The sequence below is a fragment of the Salmo trutta genome, chromosome 16 (genome assembly GCF_901001165.1).
Source record: "Salmo trutta chromosome 16, fSalTru1.1, whole genome shotgun sequence".
Taxonomy (NCBI): Eukaryota; Metazoa; Chordata; class Actinopteri; order Salmoniformes; family Salmonidae; genus Salmo; species Salmo trutta.
The window spans coordinates 17,162,741-17,184,729 of NC_042972.1; the positions used below are offsets into that span (position 1 = coordinate 17,162,741).

Consider the following 21,989-nt stretch of genomic DNA (forward strand, 5'->3'; position numbering starts at 1 on the left):
TTTTCACACCTTTTACAATTATTTAGCTTGTCTCCACGTGGGAGATCCTATGACCCACCCTTACTTTTGCAACCTTTTGCAACACAGGAGAAATGGCGAGGGAAGAAATGGCAGCAGTTTTACGGGCGCCCAACCAATTGTGCTATTATGTGTTTTTTTACGTTATTTATAACTTATTTTGTACATAATGTTTCTGCAACCGTATCTTACGGCAAAAAAGAGCATCTGAATATCAGGACAGCAATCACTCACCTTGGATTAGACAAAGATTTTTTCTACAACAAGGAGGACGCACAGGACGTTCTCCAAACACCCAACAGGGCCGACATCCCCGTTATTTGCAAGAGGAAGCGACGCAGGTACAGAGGACAAAGAGCCGGATGCCTCGTTAGGACCCGGAGAAGGCGAGTGGGAAAGCTGCCGTTACCGTCAATACTACTTGCCAATGTGCAATCATTGGACAATAAATTAGATGAGGTACAATCACGAATATCCTACCAACGGGACATCAAAACCTGTAATATCCTATGTTTCACGGAATCGTGGCTGAATGACGACATGGATATTTAGCTAGCGGAATATACGCTGCACCGGCAAGATAGAACAGCACACTCCGGTAAGACAAGGGGGGGGCGATCTGTGCATATTTGTAAACAACAGCTGGTGCACGAAATCTAAGGAAGTCTCTAGATTTTGCTCACCTGAAGTAGAGTATATTGTGATAAATTGCAGGCCACACTACTTGCCTAAAGAGTTTTCAGCTATACTTTTTGTGGCTGTTTATTTACCACCACAGACAGATGCTGGCACTAAGACCGCACTCAGTCAGCTGTATAAGGAAATAAGCAAACAGGAAACCACTCACCCAGAGGTGGCGCCCCCTAGTGGCCGGAGACTTTAATGCAGAGAAACTTAAATCAGTTCTACCAAATTTCTATCAACATGTTAAATGTGCAACCAGAGGGAAAAAAATCTAGATCACCTGTTCTCCACACACAGAGACACGTACAAAGCTTTCCCTCACCCTCCATTTGGTAAATCTAACCACAACTCTATCCTCCTGATTCCTGCTTACAAGCAAAAATTAAAGCAGGAAGGACCAGTGACTCGGTCTATAAAAAAGTGGTCAGATGAAGCAGATGCTAAACTACAGGACTGTTTTGCTATCACAGACTGGAACATGTTCCGGGATTCTTCCGATGGCATTGAGGAGTGCACCACATCAGTCACTGGCTTTATCAATAAGTGCATCGAGGACGTCGTCCCCACAGTGACTATACGTACATACCCCAACCAGAAGCCATGGATTACAGGCAACATTCGCACTGAGCTAAAGGGTAGAGCTGCCGCTTTCAAGGTGTGGGACTCTAACCCGGAAGCTTACAAGAAATCCTGCTATGCCCTGCGACGAACCATCAAACAGGCAAAGCGTCAATACAGGGCTAAGATTGAATCATACTACACCGGCTCCGACGCTTGTCTTATGTGGCAGGGCTTGCAAATGATTACAGACTACAAAGGGAAGCACAGCCGCGAGCTGCCCAGTGACACAAGCCTACCAGATGAGCTAAATCACTTCTATGCTCGCTTCGAGGCAAGCAACACTGAGGCATGCATGAGAGCATCAGCTGTTCCGGACGACTGTGTGATCACGCTCTCCGTAGCCGAGGTGAGTAAGACCTTTAAACAGGTCAACATACACAAGCCTGCGGGGCCAGACAGATTACCAGGACGTGTGCTCCGGGCATGTGCTGACCAACTGGCAGGTGTCTTCACTGACATTTTCAACCTGTCCCTGATTGAGTCTGTAATACCAACATGTTTCAAGCAGACCACCATAGTCCCTATGCCCAAGAACACAAAGGCAATCTGCCTAAATTACTACAGACCCGTAGCACTCACGTCGTAGCCATGAAGTGCTTTGAAAGGTTGGTGATGGCTCACATCAACACCATTATTCCAGAAACCCTAGACCCACTCCAATTTGCATATTGCCCCAACAGATCCACAGATGATGCAATCTCTATTGCACTCCACTCTGCCCTTTCCCACCTGGACAAAAGGAACACTTATGTGAGAATGCTATTCATTGACTACAGCTCAGCGTTCAACACCATAGTACCCTCAAAGCTCATCACTAAGCTAAGGATCCTTTGACTAAACACCTCCCTATGCAACTGGATCCTGGACTTCCTAATGGGCCGCCCCCTGGTGGTAGGGTAGGTAGCAACACATCTGCCACGCTGATCCTCAACACTGGAGCTCCCCAGGGGTGCGTGCTCAGTCCCCTCCTGTACTGCCTGTTCACCCACGACTGGATAGCCAGGCACGACTCCAACACCATCATTAAGTTTGCAGACAACACAACAGTGGTGGGCCCTGATCACCGACAACGACAAGACAGCCTATAAGGAGGAGGTCAGAGACCTGGCCGGGTGGTGCCAGAACAACAACCTATCCCTCAACGTAACCAAGACTAAGGAGATGATTGTGGACTACAGGAAAAGGAGGACCGAGCATGCCTCCATTCTCATCGACGGGGCTGTAGTGGAGCAGGTTGAGAGCTTCAAGTTTCTTGGTGTCCACATCATCAACAAACTAGAATGATCCAAACACACCAAGACAGTCGTGAAGAGGGCACAACAAAGCCTATTCCCCCTCAGGAAACTAAAAAGATTTGGCATCGGTCCTGAGATCCTCAAAAGGTTCTACAGCTGCAACATCGAGAGCATCCTGACTGGTTGCATCACTGCCTGGTACGGCAATTGCTGGCCTCTGACCGCAAGGCATTACAGAGGGTAGTGCGTACGGCCCAGTACATCACTGGGGCTAAGCTGCCTGCCATCCAGGACCTCTACACCAGGCGGTGTCAGAGGAAGGCCCTAAAAATTGTCAAAGACCCCAGCACCCCACTTCATAGACTGTTCTCTCTACTACCACATGGCAAGCGGTACCGGAGTACCAAGTCTAGGACAAAACTCCTTCTCAACAGTTTTTACCCCCAAGCCATAAGACTCCTGAACAGGTAATCAAATGGCTACCTGGACTATTTGCATCGTGTGCATCTCAGTGCTTGAGGCGTCACTATAGACCCTGGTTTGATCCCGGGCTGTATCACAACCGGCCGTGATCGGGAGTCCCATAGGGTGGCGCACAATTGGCCCAGCGTTGTCCGGGTTCAGGGAGGGTTTGGCTGGGGGTAGGCCATCATTGTAAAATAAGAATTTGTTCATAACTGACTTGCCTAGTTCAATAAAAAATAAAATAACTCTGGATCGTATTCCCCACCACAGTTGCAACACTGACCTTCACTTCGATTTTCAATACACTCGTTCCATCTGCAAATATTTGCAACATGGCCAAATCCTTTACAGTTATAGCATTGTATTGGCTTGTGGACAAATTCTCTAACTGCATACTTTACATAACCTAACTTTACATGGGCAAGGTTGTGCTCTTTATCAAAAAACGAAAGAACTGACAGTTCTAACCACTTGGTAACAACTGAAGCATGTTTACTATCTGACCGTGCAGCCTAGTTTCAGCTTTAATCAACTTACTTTATTTATTCAGTGTGATTATCATGATTTAACCTTATTGTTACAGGCCTTGTTTTTCCATTTATATATCAAGGTTGGATGTTAGAACGTTGGGCGCACTGATATGTGGCCTGGTCCCATATCCACAAAGCACCTCAGAAAAGGTGTTAGGAATCCTGTTTTAAGACAACAAAAACCTCTCAGCTCAGAGTAGGTTTTAGGATGACAAGACACTGCCCAGACAAACTAAAAGTTTATCTCAGCTGGTAATCACGACAGTTTGAGGTAATCCAAAGGAAAGATAGTGATGAAGCTCATTGGTTATTCCCCAATTTGCAACAATGGCAATCGCAATGAGGCATCGCCAGCTGTGAACTATATAGCATAGACTAGTGGTTCTCAACTAGTTTTACCTGGGGACCCAAATTTGACAATGACAATTGAGTCGCAACCCAATATTATGGACTGTTGATGATTACATTTTGTCTAAAGATTAGACAACCAGAGTAAATGTGACTGCACACAAAGATTATGGATATACTGACAAGATACATGTCTCTCTGCCCTAATGCCATGTTCAAAACCACTGGGAACTTGGGAAAAAAACGAGCTTCGACTGGGGAAATTTTTTTTTTAACAGTCATCCAACTCGGAAATACAACTCAGGAACTCGGGCCTCTTTCTAGAGCTCCGACTTCCCGACTTGAAGATCACTGACATTAATATTTTATTTTGTATTCTTCAGAGTTCCCAGTTGTCTTGAATGCACCATATCAATGGGAGTCTTTGTCCACAAAGCGGCATGGTGGGCTGGATACATTTCATTATTGTAATCCTTTTTTAATATTCGATGAAGGTTGTTGACGTCGACCGCCTGTATTCAATGGCTATGCTACTAGCCTCATGAAATGAATATGCATAGCCATCTCGAAAAAACTCCGATATAAAGTGTTTTTTCTCAAAGTTGCCGGGATGTCACGTGTCCTACTTTTATCAGTACACTTACAATTTAGGCATTACGAAACTTAAAATCAGTCAAATAAATGTCATGTAGCAAATAAGCCATTCATTTCTTGGTTGACCAAATTCAACACTCATTGGCATCCATGCAAAAACGAACATGCACAGGTAGCTTTCTTTTTGAAGTGAGATGAAAATATCTTGACTGGTTGAATTCATAGCACATTTAAAGTTAATTCATTTTTACAGTTTAAATGACGTCTTTATAATTAGGCCCATAAAAAAATCTAGAGACCCACGAATGTCATGGTGTAATTCGCACTCTGGCAAGAACCCCTGACTTGCTGCATTTTTCTATTATCAAGACACCTGCTGGTAACTCTTAACTGGTTAGGACAGCTCATGAGGTGTCCTAAATACATACCTGTCAACTTGGTGCGACTCTTATGACTAATGAGGCTTCATGCATAGGTTTTATTTTTATCTATAAGAGTAGGAATCTCTTAGAACTTAGGACCAATTTTCTTCTCTGAGAAGCTTTGTGGATATGGGCCCATCAGTCCTGCAATAGTGGATTTCCTGTCAGCACAAGTACATTTGATCTGCACAGAAGAATGTCCAGGATGGTGAGAGTTGACACTTGATTAAAAAATAGTGTGTTGGGTTATGTGTATGGGATCAGAGTTGATCAGAGTAGGTCAGTGTTGGTCAGAGTTGATCAGAGTATGCCAGAGTTGATCAGATTTTGTCAGAGTTAGTCAGTTGATCAGAGTAATTCAAAGTAGGTCAGAGTTTATCAGATTTGGTCAGAGTTAATCAGAGTTGGTCAGAGTAATTCAGAGTATGCCAGAGTTGATCAGAGTTGGTCAGTTGATCAGAGTTAATCAGAGTTAATCAGAGTTAATCAGAGTTAATCAGAGTTGGTCAGAGTTGGTCAGAGTAATTCAGAGTATGTCAGGGTTGATCAGATTTGGTCAGTTAATCAGAGTAGGTGAAAGTTGGTCAGGGTTGAACACTGTTCACTGGGTGAGATCAATTAAAACCAGCAGGACGCAGGGCCTGAGTTGTGCACCTATGCATGAAAATATATTATTCAACATTTTCAGAGAATTTAGAGAATGTTAGGGTAACTGTTTCTATGAGACATTTTGTAACGCCTTATGAATGCATTATTGCCATTTATATAGGTTCATAAGGAGCCATGAGCTATTATAAATACTTCTGGCATATTTTACAATGCATATTACCACCAGTGTGTAATGCTTTATGAATGCTATAGCATTCAGGGAACATTCTGTTAGTATTTCTTATAGAGACTGCTTTAGAATTACTTGAAGGACATTTCCGTGTTTTAGAGAGCATCATCATTTGGTTTATTTGAGTTTCATAATTTGGTTTAGTAGAAGATTATGCAACATCTGTCCTCATTTATTCTCCTTCCATTCATCCGTCATAACACAGAGGACACTCCTGACACCTAGTGGATGCCAGAAGTCATGACACAAAGGACACTCCTGACCTCTAGTGGATACCAGAAGTCATATACCAAGAAAACAGAAAGTAAAGTAGGCACTACTGTAATCTAGTAATCTAGTAACACTATTGCTGCCTCAGAAAACACCATCAATCTGAACCTCTTCTCACCCGAGTGTTATTTTTTTCTCTTTCATCTGAAGATACTTTTGTCTGATGCATAATGTCTGATAGTGCATATCTAGGCGTGATCTCGACTGAAGGTTCATTACAAGAAATGGGCAAACTTCGCTATCTAAGGTTACAGTCAAATATAGGTTACAACTCTAATAACTGTAACCTATATCACAGTTTTAAAATAATGCCCATGTAACCGATGTGAAATGGCTAGTTAGTTAGCGGTGGTGCGCGCTAATAGCATTTCAATCAGTGACGGTTCGAGCCCGGGTTGCGGCGAAGAGAGGGACGGAACCTACACTGTTACACCCACTTCTTTTTAAGATGTTTTTTTTATATAAATGGAGGGAATTTAATTTTCAAATTCCATTACTTTATGGCTAAAGTATTTTGACTGCACATCGGGAAGTGTCTTGAAGGTGTATTCAGTCTGAGTTCTGCGCAACAGACATGCATGTGGCCTTTCTTTATTACTATTCAATTCAAATCAAATTGTATTTGTCAAATGCGCCGAATTCAACAGGCGTAGACTACGAGCCCTTCCCAACGATGCAGAGTTAAAAATAAGAAATATGAATAATAAGAAAATAGTAATAAAATACACAACAAGTTACTGCTGCAAATGTTTACTTCTCCATGCTTTCCGAGGAAGGCATATATATGCGTTCTGGAGACCCGTTCAAACGTCCGAATTCGCCATCTATTTCTAAGGATCAGTCTTAATTTGCTACCAGTTGATTCATTTTTCTCAACAATGAAAATGAAATTCAATGTAATGTAGTAGTAGGTATTACCTTGTAGACAATATTTACATAGTAGGCCTAATTATGCAGGTACAGTGTACACAATCCATACATTTTACTACAAGGTTAGGCTACAATAACATTTTAAAGATGTTCAAATAAACTCAATTTAACGGGAGGTGTAAACACAATTGAAAAAAGTTTACTTGAAAATCCTATGCCCGGAAAAATGGCGTTGGTTTGCACAAACTTCACACAGGTAACAAGAGCATACCGTGCTTTAAAATGCGCAAACAATTGTATGTAGGCTTATTGTCCTTATATTTAACGTATTGTCTTGTTTGATTATATTTGCGTAAAGAATAAAAATACCACGTTATGTTACTATTTAAATCATGACAAAATTATATATCTATAGAAAAATAGTATTTATCTTTCCCAATGGGCATACGTACTACACATAGGGCTACGTCGGTGAACATGCACATTACATGAATTCTGTGAAGTGGCCTGAACAGGACTATTGACGTTTACAATAACAACCTTTGTAAAATGCAAGTTGTGTCCCTAAAATCATGCCATAAATGATGCATGTCTATAGGACTCTCGTGGGGGACTCATGGGCCTGCGCACTTTTGTTCCACTTACACAGGCCATAACTAACCTGATTCAACTAATCAAGGGCTATAGGTGATTAGGTGATTTGTTAAATCAGGAATAGCCTATAGTGCATAGTGCTGGGCTAGAACAGTGGTCCCACTCCCCAAACAGTCCTTTTTCGAACAGGCAGGCGGGATGGAGGCTGCTCTCTCGCGCTTTCAACACAAGGTGGTGTTGTGGTATTTGAAACTACACGAGGAGAAAATATTGACGCTCGCGACTGCTTGTGTCATTGCTTTGAAAAATACGAATTATTAGCAACACTTTATATAACGTGTCCCTTTAGCCCTGTATAGGTTATAGACTTCTACAATATGTGTAATCAGAATATTATTAGGCCTACGTGTGCGCCACTCCAGTTACGCGATCCTACATAAAATATTGACTTAACCAAATTGTCCAAATTCGGTTTCAATTTCTCAATTGATGGTTCTGTGACTGATACTGTATAGTAGGCTAGGTACAACCATAATAAGAAAAAGAAAGTCATGGCATTAGTGCAACTTGTAAAATGTTGAGTGTTAGCCAGTTATAAACGGATTCAAACGAGCGTCAGAGTAGGCCGCCTGCAATAATAATAGGGTGTACAAATTGAGTCTGTTCAATTAATGGCTACAGCTTAACATATACTGGAATAGGTATACATTAGAAAAACAATAAAAGTATGCCTAACATTGATGATGATAATATGAATAGGCCTAGTTATTAACAGTATTATTCTTATATAATTCTTATATGATGTATACATAAGTAGGCCTATACAATAAGGTGCATTGTAAGATAACTAAGTGTGATGGATACATCGCCCTGATAAAGCAATGCGAGCATAATTTTTTTTCCGCAATTCTGCTTGTGGTAGGTTTGAATTAGTTATATTGTAGTTTTGGTTGCTATTCGTGACGGTATATTGATACAATACCGCATATCGCTATATTAATTGTCCCAATTTTAAATTGTCCATTAAGATGGCTCATGCTATAGTGCATGGTCATGCAGTCTACTGTTTTAATGTGCCACTAAAAGGAATGCTCAACTTTGAGCCAATAGGTAAACTGTAGTAAATTGAACATCATTTTCAGTTTTTTTCCCAGACATAGACACACGTTTCACATTGCCTGTAGATAATAGGCCAGACCTTGATGCGCTGACACTCTAGTAGTCAGTCGCTTGAATAAGGGTATAACCTATTGCCCATATTTTGATAAAGGATTGGAAATATGTCATTATAGTTTAAAATTGCAGTTGTCTAAAAAACACTATTTTGCTCAAAACATGTTCGTTTAACCTTTAGTGTGTGCATGACTACTTTACTGTATTTATAATTGGGATATCGCTTTTCAACAGTAAAAGTTCAGAAATCGCTGGAGGACCACTTTAATGCTTGTAATCGAATGGTTTTACGTTCTCATTTGCCTATAGCCTATGCATTTGCCTATGCGTTCATGGCATTACCTGGACAACAATTTCCATACCAAACAGCATACATTCTGAAACATTAGAATGCAAAAAACGTGGCATCGTGAATTTTCTTACCAATATAATATTCATATTACCCACCACCGTGTAGTGATCCGCTTAATATTTCAAGAGGAAATAAGCATACTCACTATAGACCTACCTATTTTTTTAAATAAGAAAATAGTTCAATATATTATCATTATTTGAAATACATTCAGATCAGTAGAGGAAGCATCCTAAACGTGTCTGCCTCGATACCGTTGAAATAACTTCTTATTCATTGTACTTATATATTTATATATTTATTTTTGTTTATTTTACCACAATCCCAGACAGGCACTAAAATAATTGCCATCCTTCTCCCTTGACAGTGGGATCTGGCGCCTATGAGGGGCAAGAAACGAAATAGTGTTTCTCTCCTTGCTACCCGTTGTGATCCTTTGGAAGACATAGACAAGCGAGTTTTGTTTTATTTTTGGCTCCAGGCAAGATAGAGGGGAAAACGAAAGAAAGACAGTCTTCTTGAAAGAACCGACAGATCCCCTTTGGCTCTTTTGTGTCAAGTTTTTCCCTTTCAGTCGGAGCGTTCATCCGTATGATTCTCAACTTATTGTCATGACTTATTTATTAATTGATGCCTCCTGGGTGAAATAGAGCGAGTGACTCGCCCCGAGGCACTTTACAAGCCTATAGCAAAAAATGGCAGGACAGTGTAGTCCTATAACCTAGTATCTTCGAGCGAATCTCGGGCCAATTCAAATTCACAATAACATAACAGCCATAGCCTATACATCTAGTGTTGTTTATCCGGTAAAATGAGCGTTTTTTCTTCGCCCACAGAAACGGGTGGCCTTGTTCTCAATAACTTCTTGTGAATGCTGAAGGGGTAAAGGAAAGGAAACACAAGCAGGGAAGAACTGTTACACGTCACCCTCATTGACATTTTAGGAATAAAAGTTCCGCCTTGCCTGCAGCTACAGCCTTGCTGGAGCCGGTGTTCCTCTGCTGCAGATTGCCTTTGTTCATTATGGCAATTTTTTTACTCAAATTTAAGCCCTGCCTGAATGGTACGACCGGTCAAAGCCGCCTCTAAACTTTGGAGCGGGCTGCAATTCGCCCACATTAGTTTCCTATTTTTCTAAAAGTCTTCGTGATTGCAGCAATTGACATGGGCATGTATTAGGTTTTGAAAAATCTTCCCTCTCTGTGCCCAATTGAGGAATGACAAAAAGCCTGTATTTATGTGTCGAATGACACACGTCTGCCTAACACCGTGGCTTATCCATAACGTAGGTGTCACCTGGCTAATTCTAGTCGATAATGACATTCCACCGAATCGTTTACAGGCAATTTAGCCCTAGACTCAATCTCTAATTTACCGGAGTGTTTAAGTCCGCACAACTGATGGTTGTAGATGTTGGTCCCCCCCTGAGCTTTTCTGGCGCCAACAAAATCTGGGTGAGTTATTTCAAAGCAATGGACAACAGCTGTAGAAATACATTCCGCGTTTTGCTCAGCGAAATGACATTTGACAGGTCTAATTCATAGCTGTAACACTTACACTGCAATGTTCAAGAAACTGCTGCTCTTTCACAATTACAAAAATGTGGGGGAAAGACATTAAAAACTGGCTACCCCACAGTGGTTACACAGACAAAGCACGCATGACATTTGCTTATATTCGGTCTTTGCATAGTCGCCCGTGTGTGCATTTATTTTCAAAGTTTCTGCATTTTTAACTTAAAAAGGCTTAATTTTGAATTAGGCTACTTTGCCACAATGATAGTGGAAATATCAGGCTTAAGTCCTATTTTCGATTGTACTACAGTAAACCATAGCATTCAGAGCACACATTTTTAATAAACCTACGTTTTGTTGATGAAGTTCATGGATAGAAAAATGTAATAACATTTAAGAGTAGATTGGTCTGAAATATAGCCCACTGGCACAGACGTCAATTCAACGTCTTCCACGTTGGTTCCACATTCATTTAAATGACGTGGAAACAATGTTGATTCAACCAGTGCGTGCCCAGTGGGAGACTACTCTTCCTCACATTTGCCTGCACGTTAGTTATTTTCCCTATATATAAGTCATTTCCCTGACTGTTAGTTATTTTCCCTGCATATAAGTCATTTCCCCTGCATGTCAGTTATTTCCTTTACATATAAGTTATTTTCCCTGCATGTCAGTTATTTCCTTTACATATAAGTTATTTTCCCTGCATGTTAGTTATTTTCCCTACATATAACTAATTTCCCCTGCATTTTAATTTTTTCCACTATTACAAATAGTCTTCCAATAGCCTGTAGTTTTCCAACCACTGTCTACACTCATTGAACATTTAACTCGATATTTTCTGACGTCGAAACCACATCATTATGGTTACTAAATATTACCTTAAATCAACGACGTGTAAGAAACCCTGGTGCAATGTTTTAAATACTCAATAACTGCTGGCACGTTCGAGTTTAAATTAGGTCTACATATCATAGGCTATTCTAGTCATTTGTACTGTCAGTCAACACGAAGAACTGCTCAATGAAAAAGAATAATCCATTTTGTGTTAATTTATGTCACAAATATATTCAATATAAATGAGGATATTTTTCAAATATACAGTATTTTACAGTACACAAATCCCTTCTGAAGGGAATCATTCAAACAACAGACAGTGCTGTTATAATATATAAAAAAATGCTGTGGTTCTTCTAATTTAACAAAGAGCGTTCATTGACTTTGGATTCAGTAAGCCACTATTTTATGCATTGACAAAAATGCAGGTGAAAAGTATCGCATCTTAGTCTGTAGTGACAACAGTCCACATTAGTGATGAAAGCCCAACCTACCTCTGGGTCTTATGTGTGTTGGTGCAAAACCCCATGCTGGTGCGTAGAACTTTGGGATGGTCTAACTTTAACTTTTGGGTGGACTCGGGTAGCCAGTGAGAGTTTTAGTGACCCAATAATCAACCGTGGTATCAAACTAATGGCAAAGTAGATGTATATACTTGACATACCGAGGAAAACATAGCACTACTACAAGGCAGTCCTTACTCATGGCTATCCAGTCAAAATATGCAACACCAGATAGTATTTTGGTGATGTGGGTCTATGTTGAAGCACTTCATAGTCTACATGGCACAAAATATGTCCTTCCTTCACGTCAGGCGAGGTGATACATGCTGTATCCGACATGAGCTGCATACAGTCCCATGGGAGACACTGGCAGGGAGTGCCTCTGAAAGTGGTGCGACCCTCCATAAGACGAGGGGACGTGCGCACCGAAAGGAAAGGAAATCCCGAACGCTGGAGGCAGCATTGGCTTGGCTGCCATTTTCAGTTTTTCCAGTTCTGCCTCCTGGAGCCTCTTGGCTTTGGCTCGTCTGTTCTGAAACCATATTTTCACCTGCGTCTCCGTCAGGTTGAGCGAGCTGGAGAACTCTGCGCGCTCGGCGATGGACAGGTACTGCTTCTGTCGAAACTTTCTCTCCAAAGCCAGGAGCTGTGACGTGGTGAAAGGGGTCCGGGGCTTTCTGTTGGTCTTGTGCTTTCTCAGTGGACAGGAGGGGGGACTTAGCCTTCCTGCAATAACCAAGACAGAAAACATCGTTAAAACCCATGCTTTCAAGGTGACGGAAATGTACAAATTGTGTTGTTTTGATGTACAGAATTAATAATAAACACTTTATGGAACTGCAGCGTGATTTTAACATAGGAATTCGTTAAAGCAGATACGTTCGAAAATACCCAATTATTATGTGCTTAAACTGCAATGATATAGGCCAAACTAAAACTATCAAACTCAATACAACGTTGCTATAAATCATGCAACACGTTTCACCTAAATGCCTCCTGTAAAGCTCTATGGGCTATCGCAGTTGATTTTACGCACACATTAACGAAGGATAAATAGAAAGAGAACGCTCACGTGGAGGAGTAGGCGAAAAGCGAGGGCTCTGTATCCAAGAATTTCGGTCTTGACTTTCTGGACTCTCGGGTTTAACCAATGCGTCTTCTGGCATGTTCATAATGTCGCCTACTGAGAACAGCGACCCGATGGCCAGGGAGGGGGCCGAGTTATCCAGTCTCGAAAGCGAGCCCATCCTCGAGCCTAGCGTCAGGGATGACCCCGACATGGATGATCTTTCTGGAGATGTCAAGTCCCTGCTCGGTTTCCTGTCGGCCATCAGAGCCTCGACGCTGAAGGGAAGAATCGCTACTTTGGGCTTTATCCCTGTCTCCTCCGCCACCCTGCTCAAATTGGTCTGCATCTCTCCTGTGCCAACGAGACCCGAACGTGAGGGAATGTCTTCTGTTTTCAAGCCAACGGATAAAGCTGACATGGCAACAGTTGGGGCCATACAGATTCGGCCTTTACTTGGTGGTAAACAATCGAAGTATTGAAAAGTTGAGTCACAGAAATTGCTGGATTGCTCCTATGCTAGTGGCATCCTCATGTTTATCTGAACATTCTTGCGAACACTGCTATAAGGCAGGCGTGGGGACGCCACCGTCCAATCAGATGTGAGGTGGGTGGGACGTAGAGAAGCCATTCGATTAGGAAGGAATCTCAGCTAAAACTGATGTGACGCTTGGTTATTTGATTGGCAGGGGAAAGTAAACATTTTAGGCTACATTTTACAACTTAAAGTAAACAAAACTTGTGCAAATACTTCACTTGGAATGGTATAACATAAATTGGGAAAAATGTTTTACTTTTTCAATACTATAATTTTTCAATACGATCATTTATATTACAATTTTGAATATTCTTAATATTATTGATGTTATTATTATGGCAGTGGTGGTGGTACTCTTATAGTATCGGTAACTGTGCTTATTCCTGTTTGCGCTGTCAGAAAAATAGGCCCATCAGAGGACGCTATAAGTTTCATGTTATATTGAACTTATTATCAAATCAATATACAGGCTGCTGTAGCCTATATAGGTTTTTATACTATTTACTTATATCATGTCTTGTACGACTTTATTATGCTATTATGTTCAACAGTTAAAGTGAAATAGAAACTCTCGAATGTTGGCCAACATTTACTGCCTTCCTTTATGTGATCGGCCTTTTGCAAGGCAATTTTTATTGATGGCTGCAGGGCTCTAATCATATTGAAACACACAGCCCTTCGCAGTCATTTAGAGGTAATTATCGGGCTTGGGGGAGGGATTACTGGGATCTTTCCCTTTGACTACAACCATTAAGGTAAACAATGATGTGGAGTCAAGGAAGGTGGTGGAGGCAACCGTGGAGCCTATGTTCAATTTAAGCTAAGGCTGTCATTGATTTACCTGTCTACTCTGCGTATACTTGAATAGACCTATTCTAATAGATACATGTGTATCATGTTTTTTTATATAGCGAGATATAGGGCCAACGCTTACTCAGTTGTTTGTTCTCTATTATTTATCTGATTAATGACCGTATTTTCCTAATTGACGCACGCACAGTGTCGCGCAGTTATAACTCTATACAGTAGGCTATTCTCTCTTCATTTTCTCTTCACTAAAATGAAGCACAGCTCATGCAATCTCAATTGTGTACGAAAATCACGAATTTAACTATTACTATTTCGTGCAGTCTATTTAGCTCTCTGGAAAGCGTCTGCGTCGCTAATTGCTAAGTATAAACAATCTGTCACGATTTGTCAGTCCCTCTAATAGGCAGACAAGTTATGTTGTTTTTAGGCGCCAGCATCGGCATGATCAGAGGGTTTGACTTTAGGGAGACTATTGAAAGTCTTTAACCCGCATCAAGAGCGCAACCCGCCTCCTCCTTGCCCGCCCTAGCCTTGGGACATTACTATTCAGCCTGAAAAATTAGCTTTCTCAGCCGATCGCACGCCATTCCCAACTATTTAAATGGGTCGCTATAGCTAGTGTAATAATAGGCTACTCAGAAGAAAAGGTCAATGCTTCCCAATCCCACTACTTATTTTCAGAGAGCCCCTTGCTGAAAAGGATTCCTAGGAAGCAACGTATCTAGGTTTCCTACAGTGGTTAGTAGGCCTAACGGGAACATGGTGATTTAGCTCTGAAGCTGTCTCAAGTCCTGAGAGTAAATTCTTGTTCTATCTTGCGTAACTACACCATTCAAAGTGACATGATTTAGGAATGACAGTTGGGGTAGCCTATCAATTATTTCTACTGTTGTTAGGTGTGTTATAGCTGTAATATCCACCATCAACTGTAAATTGTATCCACTTTTGTTTTGGGATCAATAGGTTATTCATTCCTTATATAACTAATACAATTACACGCAAATGTGTAATTTAGCATTTCCTTCATTCTACATCCGGTGCTCAGGGGGAAATACATCTGCAACTATGTATGCTTTTGGAAACACTTAAGTCCATAACCAAGTTTGAGTGGCACTGCGTGTTCACCGCGTGCTCTCTTTGAAGTCGCTGGGATCTCATGTGTTCCACGTCTGTTTGAAGTTGAGTCCCCCGACGAGCGCCTGCTCACGTCTCGCGCGCACTTCTCCATCTTCGAACACGCACTCGTAAAATGGTCCGCGCGAGTAAACACAAATAGGCACACATGATATACATTAACTGCTCTGGTCAAACGACTGCATCCGTTCTTGACGCTTTAATCGATGTATTTTAACAGGTCTGGGGACACAGAGAGAGAAAGGAGCGACTTTGTATGTTAAATCTCCCCTTGAAGTGCGCCAAAGTGTCGTGTAAAGACTTCCTTCCTTGTTTACTTGTGTTTATTTGCGTTGTGAACAGAGGGATAGTGGTGGAGGAAAACAATGTTGGGGGCAATTAGCATCCCAAACACTATGCCCTTTCAAAATAATAATTTGCCAGGGAAAAGTGGATTACCATACCGTTTCATTTAAATTCCAAGGCAACAAATGAGGGCTGAGCTGCGATACAAAACAACTGTAAGCCTCATCTGAGCTTTGTTTAACTTTCTAAACTACCTTTGATTTGGAGTCAAGAGGCAAGGAGGCAAGACAAAGAGACATTGTGGTCCCCTCTGAAAGTTGTCTTAACCCTTTTCATGCAAAGTCTGCTAGTTTTTTTATTTAAAATACATAAAAGTCACTGTTGATGTCAAAAGGCATTTCAGGCAAAATATTTGCTGCACTTGGTGAAAGAAAATGACTTTCATCTGGACATATTCAGGTTTTAAAACCAAACACCAAGTTGCTTGTGAACATTATAGCTTTTTAAAAAATGTTGCTGATGCTTGTGGAACTATTTGGCAGTGGCAGAATATCCCAATATTATGGTGTTATTTTTCTATGCATTGTTATAAAATAATCATTGAGTGTGCATGGTCCTGTGTGGCTCAATTGGTAGAGCATGGTGTTTGCAACGCCAGGGTTGTGGGTTCGATTCCCATGGGGGACCAGTATGGGGAAAAAATGTATGAAATGTATGCATTCACTACTGTAAGTCGCTCTGGATAAGAGCGTCTGCTAAATGACTCAAATGTAAAATGTAAAAAAATGCATACATTTGATGCTTTATAGACATGCTTTATGGACACACCAACTCCACATGAGTTGTCTCACTGACTCTCGAACTCTGGCAAACTTTTGTTGAGTAACATTCCCTGATCTGGTCTCTTTACGAAATCACTGAGCTTAGCACATAATGGAATGCCCAATTTTGAGTGGCCTAAATTAATTTGATCACCACATTATGATGCACTTCAGAAAGATGAAAGAGACAGCCAACAGCCTCCTCCAAGATCTCCATAATTATAGATAATGTATCCTATTTCAAAGCAGCTAGCTCAGTCAGGCGTAACAAGGCACTTTGCTGCCAGTAAGTAACAATCAGAGTCATATATATATATATATATATATAGATGGCTCTAGTAACAATGCCTCACGGTCATTTAAGCTTCAAAATGCCATGCAGTCTCCAAAGCTTGCAGACTTGTCTGAAGTCTGGTTGGCAGGTTTATGTCCAAATTCGCCTTTCTCACTGACAAAACAAACCAATGAAGAAGTCATAATGTTACAACTTAGACATGGTACATATACAGTGCCCTTGGCAGTGATTGCAGCTCTAAGTCTTTCTGGGTAAGTCTCTTAAGAGTTTTGCACACGTGGATTGTACAATATTTGCACATTATTCTTTTTAAAATTATTCAAGTTCTGTCAAGTTGGTTGTTGATCATTTCTAGACAACCATTTTCAAGTCTTGCCATAGATTTTCAAGCCAATTTAAGTCTAAACTGTAACTAGGCCACTCTGGAGCATTCAATGTTGTCTTGGTAAGTAACTACAGTGTATATTTAGCCTAGTGTTTTAGTTATTGTCCTGCTGAAAGGTGAATTTCCCCCCCAGGGTCTGTTGGAAAGCTGCCTGAACCAGGTTTTCCTCTCTGATTTTGCCTGTGCTTACCTCTATTCCATTTATTTTTTATCCGAAACAACACCCAAGTCCTTGCTGATGTCAAGCATACCGTAACATGATGCAGCCACCACCATGCTTGAAAATATGAAGAGTGGTACTCAGTAATGTGTTGTGTTGGATTTGCCCCAAACATTAAGCTTTGTATTCAGGACATAAAGTACATTTATTTTTCACATTTTAGCAGTTTTACTTTATTGCCTTATTGCAAAGAGTATACATGTTTTGGAATATGTTTATTCTGTACAGGCTTACTTCTTTTCACTCTGTCTTTTAGGTTAGTATTGTGAAGTAACTACAATGTTGTTGATCCATCCTCAGTTTTCTCTTATCACAGCCATTGAACTCTGTAACTTGGGGCTCCCGAGTGGCCCAGCATTGTCCGGGTTAGCGTTTGGCCGTCATTGTAGATAAGAATTAGTTCTTTACTGACTTGTCTAGTTAAATGAAGGTTAAATAAAAAGTAAGTAACTGTTTTAAAGTCACCATTGGCTTCATGGTGAAATCCCTGAGCGGATTCCTTCCTCTCCGGCAACTGAGTTAGGAAGGATGCCTGTATCTTTGTAGTGATGGCACCGGAGGGGATGGCTGCCATTTTACGGGCTCCGAGCCAACTGTGCTATTTTGTTCGTTTTTTTGCATTGTTTGTAACTCATTTTGTACATCATGTTGCTGCTACCGCCTCTTATGACCGAAAAGAGCTTCTGGACATCAGAACAGCGGTTACTGAACTGGAACTGGACAAAGCTTTTTTCTTTAATGAGTCCGACCCAAAGGATATACTGCTTTGTTGAGACAAGGCCCAAAATTAGTAGGTAAATGACCACTATCCTCTGTATTATTGGCCAACGTGCAATCATTAGAAAATAAACTGGACGATCTATGATTAAGACTAAGACTATCCTACCAACAGGACATTAAAAACGGTAATATCTTATGTTTCACAGAGACTTGGCTGAACGACAACACAGATAATATAGAGCTGGCTGGTTTCTCCGTGTTTCGGCAGGACAGAACAGCTACGTCTGGTAAGACGAGGGGCGGGGGCCTATTTGCCAACAACTGCTGGTGCGTGATGTCTAATATTAAAGAAGTCTCGAGGTATTGCTCACCTGAGGTAGAATACCTCATGATAAGCTGTAGACCACACTATCTACCAAGAGAGTTCTCATCTATATTATTCGTAGCTGTCTATTTACCACCACAAACTGATACTGGCACTAAGACCACACTCAACAAGATGTATAAGGCCAGAAGCAAACAACAAAATGCTCATCCAGAAGTGGCACTCATAGTGGCTGGGAACTTTAATGTAGGCAAACTTAAATCTTAAATCTACCAGCATGTCACATGTGCAACCAGAGGGGGAAAAAAATCCAGACCACCTTTACTCCACACACAGAGACGCATACAAAGCTCTCCCTTGCCCTCCATTTGGGAAATATGAACATAATTCTATCCTCCTGATTCTTGCTTACAAGCAAAAACTAATGTAGGAAGTACCAGTGACTTGCTCAATACAGAAGTGGTCAGATAATGTGGATGCTACGCTAGAGCTTCCGCTTTCAAGGAGTGGGACACTAATCCAGACGCTTATAAGAAATCCCACTACGCCCTCAGACGAACCATCAAACAGGCAAAGCGTCAATACAGGACAAAGGTTTAATCCTACTACACAGGCTGTGACGCTCGTTGGATGTGTCAGGGCTTGAAAGCTATTACGGACTACAAAAGGAAATCCAGCCACGAGCTGCCCAGTGACGAGAGCCTACCAGATGAGCTAAATGCCTTTTATGCTCGCTTTGAGGCAAGCAACACTGAAGCATGCATGAGAGCACCAGCTGCTCCTGATGACTGTGCGATCACGCTCTCCATAGCCGATGTGAGTAAGACCTTTAAACCGGTCAACATACACAAGGCTGCGGGGCCAGATGGATTACCAGGATGTGTGCTCCGGGCATGTGCTGACCAACTGGCAGGTGTCTTCACTGACATTTTCAACCTCTCCCTGGCCAAGTCTGTAAAACCAACATGTTTCAGACAGACCACCATAATCTCTGTGCCCAAGAAAGCGAAGGTAACCTGCCTAAATTATTACAGCCCCGTAGAAATCACGTCGGTAGCCATGAAGTGATTTGAAAGGCTTGTCATTGTTCACATCAACACCATCATGCCAGAAACCCTAGACCCACACCAATTCACATACCGCCCCAACAGATCCACAGATGACGCAATCGCACTCCACACTTCCCTTTCCCACCTGGATGAAAGGAACACCTATGTGAGAATGCTGATCATTGACTACAGCTCAGCATTCAACACCATAGTGCCCACAAAGCTCATCAAATGTGCAAATCCAAGATGGTTGCCAATCAGCCTGTCCATTTTCATGTGTGATCCAGGAGATCAGAGTTTTAAGAGTTTTTATGTTTTAATGACCCTGATCCTGTTTACAAAAGCAAATACTTTTTATGTGAAGGTGGATGCTGTATATAACAACAATTATTTTTAGATATCAGTCTCTATTTTATGAAATTTACTTGTACAAAGATTTTGGATTGAGAAGGCCTTTCTTTTTTTTCTGCATCTTTCTGGAGTTGGAGCTCGCCTTGTCAGGAGCGTCTGTCTGTGCGCACGGCCTGCTACATGAGCGCAGGGGTGCACTGAAGAGTAGGACTGGAGAAACGGTTATCGTATTGGAAAACCTGATGCACGTGGGCGGTGAGAAAATCTACCTTGTTCTACACAACGTCTACTGGTCGTTGCACACCTGGGCAAAAAATGTCATTATGTATCTGTTACTGTGCCTGCTCTTTTTATTTTTTTGAATATTTTTTTTATTTAACCTTTATTTAACTAGGCAAGTCAGTTAACAACAAAATCTTATTTTCAATGATGGCCTAGGAAAAGTGGGTTAACTGCCTTGTTCAGGGGCAGAACGACAGATTTGTATCTTTGTCAGCTCGGGGATTTGATCTTCCAACCTTTCAGTTACTCTAACCACTAGGCTACCCTGCCGCCCCTCTTTACTCAATGCCATCCTGGTTTAAATGGGCTGAATGATCAATGGGAATTATCTTCGCCTTATGCCCTACAATTTGCTAACACTCTGACGAGACCATCATGTTAATACCACCAGGAACTTGTTCTCTCTTTGCAATTACATTTGTACCACTCTCAAATGCAACTGGACCTACACTTGATGGCATACTTCCAAAATCTCAAACTATTGAATTACTTTTTTTCTGTGTCAAAAGACTCAGTTCGTTTTATTGACAATGATGCTGGCTCCACCAAGTGCTCATGCATTAAATTGGTTAAGGAACTATCTTTCTGACAGAACACAATCACAAGATTGTAGAGGTGTGCCCCAGGGTTCCATTTTAGCTCCTGTGCTGTTCTCAATTTTTATTAATGATTTGGGAAATGGGATGCAACCAGCAAAGTTACATCGATATGCAGATGATACAGTTATATATTCATGTGCTCCTTCTCTGGTTCAGGCTGTTGAAGAGCTCCAGACTGCTTTTCAGTCACTGTAGGCCTCCCTTTTCTACTTTGTGAGGCATTGGAAAACCTCCCTGTTCTTTGTGGTTGAATCGGCAATTGCTCAGTCTAGTGCGTACGGCCCAGTACATCACTGGGGCTAAGCTGCCTGCCATCCAGGACCTCTACACCAGGCGGTGTCAGAGGAAGGCCCTAAAAATTGTCAAAGTCCCCAGCCACCCCAGTCATAGACTGTTCTCTCTACTACTGCATGGCAAGCAGTACCGGAGTGCCAAGTCTAGGACAAAAAGGCTTCTCGACAGTTTTTACTCCCAAGCCATAAGACTCTTGAACAGGTAATCAAATGGCTACCCGGACTATTTGCATCGTGTGCCCCCCCAATCCCTCTTTTTACGCTGCTGCTACTCTGTGTTTATCATATATGCATAGTCACTTTAACTATACATTCATGTACATACTACCTCAATTGGGCCAACCAACCATTGCTCCCGCACATTGGCTAACCAGGCTATCTGCATTGTGTCCCACCCACCACCCGCCAATCCCTCTTTTACGCTACTGCTACTCTCTGTTAATCATATATGCATAGTCACTTTAACCATATCTACATGTACATACTACCTCAATCAGCCTGACTAACCGGTGTCTGTATGTAGCCTCACTACTTTTATAGCCTCGCTACTGTATATAACCTGTCTTTTTTTTTGTGTTGTTTTATTTCTTTATCTACCTATTGTTCATCTAATACCTTTTTTTCACTATTGTTTAGAGCCTGTAAGTAAGCATTTCACTGTAAAGTCTACACCTGTTGTATTCGGCGCATGTGACAAATACAATTTGATTTGATTTGAAACTGTGTTTGACATTCACTGCTCAACTGAGTGACCATACAGATAATTGTATGGGTACAGAGACGAGGTAGTCATTCAAAAATCACATTAAACACTATTATTGCACACTGAGTCTTTTGTATTTGGTGTTTTTTTAGGATCCCCATGAGCTGTTGCGAAAGCAGCACCTACTCTTCCTGGGGTCCACACAAAACATAAAACATGACATAATACAGAAGAACATTAATAGA

At 41.4% G+C, this 21,989-nt stretch overlaps 1 protein-coding gene across 1 annotated transcript; it reads right to left on the reverse strand.

Annotated features, from left to right (window-relative positions):
- Positions 1-6,759: 6,759 nt before the first annotated feature.
- LOC115150188 (homeobox protein XHOX-7.1) lies at positions 6,760-13,601 on the reverse strand. Its single transcript, XM_029693196.1, has 2 exons — positions 12,941-13,601; positions 6,760-12,594 (listed from the first exon to the last, which is right to left on the reverse strand). The coding sequence occupies exons 1-2, from the start codon at positions 13,371-13,373 to the stop codon at positions 12,176-12,178; spliced, it is 852 nt and encodes a 283-aa protein (XP_029549056.1). The 5' UTR covers positions 13,374-13,601; the 3' UTR covers positions 6,760-12,175.
- Between the last annotated feature and the right edge of the window lie 8,388 nt (positions 13,602-21,989).

Bases quoted from the DNA above. Each gene is read 5' to 3' on its own strand.
- LOC115150188 (XM_029693196.1), bottom strand. From the start codon at position 13,373: ATGGCCCCAACTGTTGCCATGTCAGCTTTATCCGTTGGCTTGAAAACA. The intron at 12,595-12,940 runs GTGAGCGTTCTC...TGGTTATTGCAG, and splicing joins CTTTTCGCCTACTCCTCCAC to GAAGGCTAAGTCCCCCCTCC.